Raw genomic sequence first — 11,547 nt, 5'->3', positions numbered from 1 at the left:
AGGACAAAAGTGAAAGAGCTAGCTTAAAATGCAACATTTAAAAAACTAAGATCATGGCATCTGGTCCCATCACTTCATGGCAAATAGACGGGGAAACAGTGGAAACAGTGACAGATTTTTATTTTCTTGGGCTCCAAAAGCACTTCGGACAGTGATTGCAGCTACAAAATTAAAAGATGCTTGCTCCTTGGAAGAAGCAAACCTAGACAAACCTACGACAAACCTAGACAGCATATTAAAAACCAGAGACATTACTTTGCCTACAAAAGTCTATATAGCCAAAGCTATGATTTTTCCCTAGTTATGTATGGATGTGAGATTTGAACCACAAAGAAGGCTCAGTGCCGAAGAATAGATGTTTTCTAAATGTGGTGTTGGAGAAGACTTTTGAGTGTCCCTTGAGCAGCAAGAAGATAAAGCCAGTCAATCCTAAAGGAAATCAACCCTGAATATTCATTGGAAGGACTGATGCTGAAGCTAAAACTCCAATACTTTGACCACCTGATGCGAAGAGCTGACTCACTGGAAAAGACCCTGATGCTGGGAAAGATTGAGGGCAGGAGGAGAAGCAGGTGGCAGAGGATGAGGTGGTTGGATGGCATCACCGAGTCAATGGACATGAATTTGAGCAAATTCCTGGAGATAGTGAAGGACAGGGAAGCCTGGCGTGCTGCAGTCCATGGGGTTGCAAACAGTCAGACACGACTTAGCAACTGAACAACAACATAGGGCAAAATGGATGCTTTTAAAGGTTGGTAATGTGGTTGAGGTCAGGCAGCTCAGAAATGGAGGTTTTGGTATTTTCTATTTCTGTTGCTGTGAAGTAACAGGAAATATATATGCTGATCTCTGTCTCTGTTTTCTGGCAGAGAGCTCCTAAAGCTCTTGTGATTTTCCACGTGATAAGAACATTGGGAGCATCTTTTGTCCTACTATTTGATCTTTGACTCCAGTTACTGACACAGAGCTCCTAAATCTCTTGGAATTTCCTGGGTGATAGGAGTGTTCTTTGTTATAATGATGTGACTCTTGTTGGATTCCTGCAAAACTTAGGATGGTGGCTAGTCACCAGCAGGACCAACCCATGGTTAGAAGCTTGGAACTTTCCACTTTATCCCCATGCTCTGGGGAAGGGAGAGGGACTGACTGGAGATGGTTAATAATTGATCATGCCTACATGATGAACCCTCCATGAAAATCCCAAGAGTGGGAAGTTTAGAGAACCTTCAGGTTGGTGAACATGCAGAGGTGATAGGAGAGTCATGATCTGGAGAGGGATGGAGGCTTTGTACCCCTTCCTACCTTCCTTGCCTCTGTACCTTTTCATCTGTATCCTTTATCATATCCTTTATAATAAACTAGTAAAGGGAAGTGTTTCCTTGAGCTCTGTGAGCCATGTGGGCAATTTATTAAACACACAGAGGAGGCTGTGGGAACTCTGATTTCTACTTGTTTGGTCAGAAGCACAGGTAACAATCTGGGACTTGGAATTAGTGTCTGGAGTGGGAGAAGTTTTGTGAGGCTGAGCCCTTAATTTTCAGGATCTGACACTTAACTCCAGGTAGATAGTATCAGAATTGAATTGAATTATAAGGACATCTAGTTGGTGTTGCAGAGAATTGCCTAACATGTGGAAAACCCATACATCAGGAGCCAGAAATATTATGAGTGGACAAGTAAAGAAAAACCAGGCATATTTTCTCCAGACAGTTGCAAAGAAAGCTAGGTTCAATCTTGATCTGCTCTTGGGCCACCAACAGAATAATGGGAAGAAAGCCAATGACATGTCTAAAGACTTCAGAGTAAGTGTGGCAACACCCCCATGGATCCAGGGTGGAGACTTGCTACTAATGTCTCCCCCTCAACTAAGGGACCATGTCTTTTATAGATTCACTCCTAGTGTCTAGGCTATTTCACGGTAGGTGGAAAAACAACATTGATAAATGATTAACTTTGTGGATTATGGGGCTTGGACCTAAGGCATCAGATGGTAAAGTTTTATCTAATTGGAAAAAAAGTGCCTTTTCCATCATCAAAGTCTCAAGTGTCATATACGTAGAATAATAAACTGATATGCTCAGCCTCTTCTCTCGAGCCTTCATGGCTTTCTTGACCTACGATTATCTTTGGCACCATTTCCTAATACCTAGGCGACATGGCATGCAAGGCTCTCCATATAACAGTTGTCTTGATTTTTACATCCATCACAATGCGCGGTGGTGATGTCCCTATTCAGGGAACAACCCCCTGGGTGCCCTCATGCATCTTCCTGCAGCAAAGGGCAGGCATAGAAAAGGTAGGTTTGTGGGTGAGGCACATTCCAGGTTCTAGCCAGCAACTCTGCATCTTTCTCTCCCACTGGTTGAGATACATCCACGTGTATCAACGCTGTGTTTGAAGATAGCACCCCAAAGACACAGCTCCTCACTTCTGTCTGCAGCAGACTTCCTGCCTCTGGATATCAGTATTCCTAAAGTTAGACTCAGTGCAGAGAACTTTGCGCACATGGGTGAAAGAAGGAGGGCCATAATCTCCTCTTTCATGCTCTGTGTTCACCTCTTCTTGTCACTGAACCTGGTTCATATTTGATCACCAAGGGCCACAGGGACTCTTTCTAAAGAACTGGGAAGGAAGGCAGTCTTAGGTATGTACTTAGGTAGTACTCACCCATACTCACTTCCTTTGAGAAAAATGCAGATCAGTGGAACCAGGCAAATTTATACCAAGGGCCACAGGGACTCTTTTTAAAGAACTGGGAAGTCTTAAGTATGAGAGCTAGGATCCTCACCCATACTCCCTTCCTTTGAGAAAAATGCAGATCAGTGGAACCAAGCAATTTTACAAGGGAACGTCAGTGTCCTTATACAAGATAGTGTATCCAGTAGAAACCCATGTCAAGACCATGATCAAACTCTAGCAGGGAGGGGCATCATCCAGACATACAAATCTTCAGAAGTGATGTAATGCAGTAATAAGTGTGCTTTGATTGAAAGATATTATGCATTTTAGCCAATGGGATGAATCCTGTCAGAGCATAAGGTCAAGATACCTTCTATTTAGCAAGTCAAATGAAATGACTTTAAAAGTCTAGTTCTCTGGTTTATAGGGAAGCGAGCAGCTATGTGATGAAGTGGAGGAGAGTAACAAAGGAATGTTTGAAGATGTAAGCTATGCAGATTGCATCCAGAGACCTCTGAAGGATGGGATGGCCTGGCCTGGGGATGCTTCCTAATTATGGGGTCTGGAAAGGGCTATTCATTGATGAACTCTGAGTGACTCTTAGGAGAGCTGACCTTTCTGGGGAATGTAGATGGAATTTTTGAATTCTGTATTTCTTCCTGATAGAACTCAAAGTAGTAAAGAGGTTTCATTCTCATTTATTTTTTCCTGAATTTCCTTCCAAGTCACTTTAGTTAGTAAATTGCTGAAGATATTAAGAACTTTTAGAAGTGAATTCTTTCTCAGCTACTGAGACACATTTCAGAATAGTCTGAAGCTCTGACATGTGAATGCCTGACATTGTGAGTCTAATTAAGAAAAACCTTACAGGAGATAGGGTTAAACTCACTTTGTTGTTGTTGTTTAGTCAATAAGTTATGTCTGACTCTTTTGTGACCCCATGGACTACAACCTGCCAGGCTCCTCTGTCCATGGAATTTTCCAGGCAAGAACACTGGAGTGGGTTGCCATTTCCTACTCTGGGGGATCTTCATGACACTGGGATCAAACCCTCATTTTCCTGCATTGGCAGGTGGGTTCTTGACCACTGAGCCACCCCAGGTGGTGCTAGTGGTAAAGAACTTGCCTGCCAATGCAGGAGACCTAAGAGATGAAAGAGATGTGGATTCTATATCTGGGATGGGAAGATCTCCTGGAGGAGGTCATGGCAACCCATTCTTGCCTGGAGAATCCCATGGGCAGAGGAGCTTGGCAGGCTACAGCCCTTGGAGTTGCAAAGAGTTGGACACGCCTGAAGTGAGTTAGCATGCACACATGCATCGGGAAAGCATATATATATATAGTTATTTAGTCCCTATAGATGTCTCTATATATCTAGTCTCTACTCTATATATCTAGTCCCTATAAAGATGTCTGTTCAGCTCTTGTTTAATGCTCAGAGCCCTGCCTAATACTCATTTTCTCAAAGATCTAGTTACAACCACCTCAGGGGCCCATGTTAGATCTTTCTCAGTACTAGGGGCCTATAGTCTGCCAAAAATTTTGAGAGAATTTGAGACCTTAGCCATGAGCTGTTTTGGTTCCCTGGTACTAAGAGCTAGAGGCGTGTTTGATATGTGTAACTATTTTGGAGATGGAACTTTTCCCCTGGGCCTTTTCTGCATAGTCCTCGGGGAACCCTGCTCTGGCACCCCAACATTTGTATTTTCTGGGAGAAACGATATAGAACAAAAGAGAACAGTATAGAATAGCAGATTCTAGTTTTCTCTTCTAATTTCAACTTCTTGCTCAGTTTCTGAGCCTTTTAATCCTTCTTCATCTAGCAATGATCCAGTTGTTCTCCTGTTGGGGGCCAGGGTGGGGGATCAAGGGGAATAAGAACAGGCTCTGAAGTGGAAAGAAACATACTTAGGAGAGCTTTGACACTTTATAATTGGCCTGATCAGAGAAAAACAACTTCACATCTCTGGTCCCCAAAGCCTTATTTATTTATTTTTGTAAAATTAAGAGAAGAATACCCACCTCACATAATGTAGGAAGGATATAGACAGTATAATCGATAAATCCCCTAAGACACATGAGAAGTGCTCCATAACAGACTTTAGAATCAAGCAAGTAAGACTGCAAGAGAGACAGCCGTGACTTTGACTCTTGCATTTCATGGTCAAGTTCTTATATGCAATTCAAAAAGATTATTTGAATCTCTTATATGAGATGCAAAAAGATTATTATTATTATCAATAACCTTTGTTATTTTTTTTTTATGCTCACTTTTCTTGGTCTAGATCAGGTTTTCAGAGTCACCCTTATACTAATGAGTTTCTCAGACACTATTGAAAACACCTATGGCTACCCAAGTTATAGCGCTTCCTGATGGACCGAAATGATATTGTGCCTAACCGTGTGTCAGGTATGAGCCTGGCACATAGGATGTGTCAGGAGATGTGTGTTGAATGAAAGAACTTATCAGAGAAGTCTTATTGCCTCTTAGAGTGGAGTAAAAAGGCAAACAACTGAAGAAAGAAGAAATAGAAAACTTCTCGATAACCAATACGCCCATAACATTTGCCAAAAACCAGTTTCTTCCCTGGATAGGGAAGGCTGGTTGAGTCTTCGCCCAAGTCAGTGCCACTGTAGTCACAGAAATTTGTCTCTCTTGCTGCTCTGATGACCTACAGGAATAGTCACAGGCTCAGTGTGGACATACCACTAAGGAGGCCAACCATCTGACGACTGAAAGGACTTTTGTTCCTTTAAAAATAATGAAAAGCTTCTGACAGCCCACCAGCAGCTCATCTGATATCAAAGAGCCAGGAGGCACCTCAGATTCATCAACATTCCTCTGATGAGGTGAGGGACTCTTAATGGTAAACTCAACAGCTGAGTAACAGGATGACGGTACAACAGTAGGTAGAGAATCAAGGCAGGGAGGTCAAAGCAGGGAGCCCACACCCACTTGGGATGGGGTATAAAAGGGCCGGGAGGGAAGAGGGTTGTCAGATACAGTGGCTCAGCCTTCTCAGTGGCTCTGAACCTCCTGCGTATCCTCAGCCCACCATGACTTCCTCCTGCATCAGCTCACGGCACTCTCTGGGCTGCACCAACACTCCTGGAGCAAGGAACATCTGTGTCTCCTCCACTGACGCTGGAGACCAGCTTGGGGCAGAGATCAGTGCTGCCCTTCTGGGCCTCTCGGCCACCCTGGCACACGCCAACCGAGTCCGAGTGGGCACAACCCCTCTGGGTCGACCCAGCCTCTGTCTGCCCCACAGCTGCAACACCGCCTGCCCCCTGCCGGGCACCTGCGACATTCCCGGCAACATTGGAATCTGCGGGACCTTTGGCGAAGGCTTCTTCAACAGCCATGAGAAGGAGACCATGCAGTTCTTGAATGACCGGCTGGCCAGCTACCTGGAGAAGGTGCGCGGGCTGGAGCGGGACAACGCGGAGCTGGAGAGCCGCATCCGAGAGCTGAGCAAATGCCCCGAGTCCACCGTGTGTCCGGACTATCAGAGCCACTTCCGCATCATCGAGGAGCTGCAGCGGAAGGTGAGGTGTGGAGCAGCCCGGGTAGGGTGTGCTGGGCCCGAGGGAGGTAGAAGGGCATGGAAGGCAAACACCCACCAAGACTTCAAGGAGCTTTGGGTTCTTGGAGTCTCCTGAGCATGAGCATAGATATCACACATAGAGCAGGAACCTGGACTGTGATGCTCTGTATGTGAACTATCTTCTTGGCTTTGCTCAGATCCTGTGCAGCAAGGCTGAGAACGCCAGGCTGATCATCCAAGTGGACAATGCCAAGCTGGCTGCCGATGACTTCAGAATCAAGTAAGTAAGGTTGGGGCTTCCCTGTTGGCTCAGTGGTAAAGAATCTGCCTGCAATGCAGGAGACCTAGGTTCAATCCCTGGGTGGGGAAGATCTCCCAGAGAAGGAAATGGTAACCTGCTCCAGTATTCTTGCCTGGATAGAGGCAGGATAGAGGAGCCTGGCAGGCTGTAGTCCATGGGGTCGCAAAGAGTCAGACCCAACTGAGTGACTAACAAGTTAAGGTTGAAGGGGGGCTCAGAGTGACTCCTTCCTCCACTGTGAGTCCCAACATCAGAATACTTGCTGGATGAGTGAATTACTGTCCTTTTTCTTCCTTATTAAATTTTTTTGCTGGGCTCCTCTTACTTTTACAAACCAAACTAATAGAAGGTAGATCAAATTGAGTATCTATAGTTTGGTATTAGCCTGTCTTCATTTATGGTTCCTAAAATGGTTGTGATAAGGCAGTCCAACTTCATTAACCAGGAGCAAAATAAAGTGATTTCTAGAATAAACTGAGCCATTGACAGCCACTGAATTTCACATATAAGTTAAGGGGCCCTCTTAGAGATAAGTCAGGGTCCAGATTTACCTATGGAGCAATCTATGGAGCTCTAAGGTGCCAGGTGTTTCCACTAAACAAAGATGAAAGATGAGAGATGGAAAAATATCCCAACATAAGGGATAAAGAAGCAAATCAATGATCAGGCGGTGGGCTATTGCTTATCCTAGTTAACTAATAGCTCATACAATGGCATGAACCCTGTGTTGGGTCCTAAGATATATAATCTTAGGCAGGTCAGTTAATCTTTCTGAACCAAAGTTTCACAATGGTGAAAATGATTAAGCGCTGTGAATGTCTCACTAGACAGTGAACTATTTGAGAGTGGGCGCTGTGTCTAACTCAGGTCCAAGGCCAGTGCTGAGCCCAATGAGCAAATGAGGGTCCAAGCTGGTGAAGAGGGTGGGGGCAGGGCCAGCGGAGAGGGGCTCTCCTTGGCATCTCGGTTGACTTGCGCCTTTTATGATGGAAGGCATGAGAGTGAGCGCTCCCTGCGCCTGGCGGTGGAGGCGGACCTGTGCGGGCTGCACAAGATCCTGGACGATGTGAGCCTGGCCAAGGCTGACCTGGAGGCCCAGCAGGAATCCCTGAAGGAGGAGCAGCTCTGCCTCAAGAGCAACCATGAGCAGGTCTGGTCCTACAGCTGCAGACTCCATGGGGAGGGGAGGGTGCTGGGCAGAGAAGGGAGCGCCTCCCACCAAGGGTCTCCAGGGTTAGAGTCTGGGCTCAGGTGGCAGCAGGATAAAGGACTGATCTGGGCCTGAGAGTCAGACTGGCCCAGTGGGATGTGGCAGAGTGGGGTTTCTTCTCTAAAGGTGTGCCTTGTGAGATTAGGCAGGTCTCCCGGTGGGTCCTTCCCACTGGACCCAGGGCAAGACCTTTCACATCAGCGTGTGTGGTGTCGCATCTCATGCTGCTTGTTGGGGAGGAGGCTCAGGTGCTCTGTGCTCTGTGAAATGCCCTTTTCTTACTGCAGGTCTTGGTCTCTCTGTCTCTGTAGGAAGTGAACACTCTGAAGCATCAGCTGGGAGATAAGCTCAAGATTGAGCTGGACGTGGTGCCCACTGTGGACCTGGGCAGGGTGCTGGAGGAGATGCGGGGCCAGTACGAGGCCGTGGTGGAGACCAACCTCCGTGACGTGGAGCAGTGGTTCCAAACTCAGGTGAGGGCGGTGCTGCAGAGCAGGGAGGGACCCGGCTGCATCTGGCCAGGGAGGGCAGCGGTCACTTCTCTGTGTGCTCCTGCTACAGTCTGAAGGCATCAGCCTGCAGGCCATGTCCTGCTCAGAGGAGCTGCAGTGCTGCCAGTCGGAGATCCTGGAGCTTCGACGCACAGTGAACGCCCTGGAGGTGGAGCGCCAAGCCCAGCACAACCTGGTATGGTCCTCCTCACCCTCACCACGCTGCAAGGGCCACAGGTCCTGGGCTCACAGCAACATCGCTTAGATGTCTCACTAATCAGTTTCATTAGCAGTTAAGTCAGAGCTCAGGATCTGAGTCCTCTGAAACTTGATGCCTTGTTGTCAAGGTTATTTTGACCCAGGGAATGGTTTCCATTAAAAGTCTCTTCCTTCAGAATCAGGTGTGGTGGTTTAGGCGCTCATTCTACATGATTTTACTGAATGTCTATGCCAGGCATGGGGGGTGCATGGGTAAACGTGACACCATTCAAGTTAGGTTGGTTTTTTTTTTTTTTTTTTTTTTTTTGGTGAAAAGCCTTGGCCATATTGACAGCGGTTTATCCAGAGCTCAGGCATGTCCTATGGCTTCTTGGAATCTGTCCCATGTGGCTGAGGGTGGCCAGGATTTTCACTGAATGATTTAGGGGCAGCTAGGTCTCTCACCCTGTTATTTCCCGTTATAGAAGGACTGTCTGCAGAACTCGCTGTGTGAATCTGAGGCCCGCTTTGGCACTGAGCTGGCCCAGATGCAGACCCTCATCAGCAACGTGGAGGAGCAGCTATCTGAGATCCGGGCTGACCTGGAGCGGCAGAACCAGGAGTACCAGGTGTTGCTGGATGTCAAGGCCCGGCTGGAGTGTGAGATCAACACGTACCAGAACCTTCTGGAGAGTGAAGACTGCAAGTATGTATGATCTAGGCCAGGGGTCCCCAAGCCCCAGGCCATCCTGGTTCTTGGTTCATAAGGAACCAGGCCATAGAGCAGGAGGTGAGCAGCAGATGAATGAAGCTTTATCTGCCGCTTTCCATTGCTCCCATTATTGCCCAAGCCATCCCCTCTTCGCGACCCCTAATCTTGGGAAAATCGTCTTTCACAAGACGAGTCCCTGGTGTCAAAAATGTTGGGGATCACTGATCTAGGCAATTCCTGGCCACGCCATTCCACAGAGCACTGAAGTGCTTGTGGAAGATCTCATTGTAAAGAATAAGCTTCCCTGTGCATGCTCTCTCAGTGAAACATTCACCTCTCCTGGTGTGTGCAGACGGCAATGCTGATAGAATGTTACAGGAATGATAGCAGGGTCCCTAAGCCACATTGACCAAGGGACTCCTGGATGTGGAGGGATCCAGTGAGAGTGAAAGTGGGACTGCTCTTGTAGATTCCACTGGGCTGTGTAATCTGTTGCTGGTGGACCTGTCCTTAAGACGTTTGGTCTTACCTTTCTGTCCATCACTGAGATACTTTTCAACTCCCAGGTCTAACTCATTCTCTCTCTCTCCCTGCAGACTCCCCTGCAATCCCTGCTCTACACCTACCTCTAGAACCCTTTATCCCAGCAGTGCTCTGCCTGCCTGCACTGGCACTAAGAGCCAGTTCTGAAGGTCTGTGTCCCAGTGCAGAAGATCCAGGCTGCTTGTACCGGGGCTAGGATTGCCCTCACCAGCTTAGTCTTCCTTCCAATAAGACCAAACCCACTGGAGGCATTTTCACTGAATCATAGGATAACAGATATCTTCTAAGCAATGGTTTCCTGGTTGTTCCTGAAGCTGTATTTTTCCTTTTGTTTCCATGTTGTAATGGTCTTTCACTAAAGCTATTGTTTTTTCCCAGTGTCTCTTCTGGGATTTTGGTTCTACTCCAGTGCTTCAGAATCTCCTCAAATTTAATTGGGTTCCTGTATTCAGCAGTAAATAAACCTCCTTCCTGTATGACATGCTTCTGGTGTTTGACAATGTATGTGATGTGATAAAGAGCCCTGGCTCTCAAGACCTTGGGTGGTCACCGGCCCTGGCATGTCACTGCTAGAAGCTCTCTGGGGCACTGGGGTCTTAGCCTCTGGATGGAGGCCCTTTGCGGACATTGGGATGTGCACATACCTTGCCCATCAATCTCAATTGACTGGTGAAGGGAAGTGGTGTTCGTTGCCAAACCTGAATTCCTTCAGAACAGCTCAGAACTAACATGTCCCTACTGTGCTTTTGGCATCTTCAGCCTCCTTGTATTTTGTCCAAGAGCAAAAATCACACAACTCAGAGTTCCAGTCTGGTCAGAGGGAGGTCGTGTTGAGAGCTGCCTTGGCCAAGTTGCCAAGTTTTTTCTTATTTGAATTGGCCCCTTTCATAGAGGCAGGCTTCCCTGGTGGCTCAGATGGTAAAGAATCTGCCTGTAATGTGGGAGACCCAAGTTTGATCCCTGGGTCAGGAAGATCTCCTGGATGAGGAAATGGCAACCCGCTCAAGTATTCCTGCCTGGAAAATCCCGTGGGCAGAGGAGCCTGGTGGGCTACACAGTCTATGAGGTTGCTAAGAGTTTGACATGACTGAGCGGCTAACTCTGCACTACTGCACTTTCATGAAGGCACGGGATCCTCATCGATCCTCTTAGACATGGCAGCCCAGATTGGGTTTTGGGGACAGTTTTCTTGGTCCTGGCCCACCTCTTGTTTATATTTTTCTCTAGACAGATGCTACCACTTTTGCATAGGCTTGTCTCCTCTTCTGCTGCCTTCGAAGTACTGGAGTGAGGAATGCAGTTGGCATGAGTGCTGTCTGCCTTTTGGACATGGCTCTGACCCTGGCCAAGGTGGTTCTCGGCCAGACACAGTGGGAGAGCAGACATGGAAAAGCACCCGAGAGGCTCTATTCTCTCCTTGCTGTGCTAGTCAATTTAGCTTTTGGCATATTTATGCTGAGTGGGTCCAGAAGAATGAAACTCTCAGGTCTCAGCTTACTCTTGAACCCTGGTCCAATGACCAGTGCTGAGTCGATTCTTCTTCATGGTAGTGAGACAACCTGGGACCTGGGACCCTCTACTGCAATGCACGCATGTGTGAGTGTGTGCTAAGTTGCTTCAGTTGTGTCTGACTCTTTGCTACCCTATGGACCGTCTGTCCATCAGATTCTCCAGGCAAGAATACTGGAGTGGGTTGCCATGCCCTCCTCAGAGGATCTTCCTGACCAGGGATCAAACCTGCATTCTCCTGGATTGGCAGGCGGGTTCTTTACCATTAGCACTACCTGGGAAGCCATGGACCTAGACAAATGTCTCCTCGAGCAACAGAATACAAAGAAACTATAAGGGACTAAAAATAACTGCAT

General features: G+C 47.2%; 1 protein-coding gene across 1 annotated transcript; it reads left to right on the top strand.

Annotated features, from left to right (window-relative positions):
- The first annotated feature begins 5,736 nt into the window (after window positions 1–5,736).
- LOC138415476 (keratin, type I cuticular Ha7-like) lies at window positions 5,737–9,878 on the top strand. The gene is given in 8 exon segments (XM_069544097.1): window positions 5,737–6,228; window positions 6,425–6,507; window positions 7,522–7,678; window positions 8,050–8,211; window positions 8,300–8,425; window positions 8,913–9,133; window positions 9,736–9,771; window positions 9,773–9,878. Coding segments are annotated over 8 exon segments (1,383 nt in total).
- The last annotated feature ends 1,669 nt before the right edge of the window (window positions 9,879–11,547 follow it).

Source organism: Ovis canadensis, chromosome 11 (assembly GCF_042477335.2).
Source record: "Ovis canadensis isolate MfBH-ARS-UI-01 breed Bighorn chromosome 11, ARS-UI_OviCan_v2, whole genome shotgun sequence".
NCBI lineage: Eukaryota > Metazoa > Chordata > Mammalia > Artiodactyla > Bovidae > Ovis > Ovis canadensis.
Note: the sequence above shows the minus strand (reverse complement) of the source record. Positions and strands in the feature narration are given on the sequence as shown.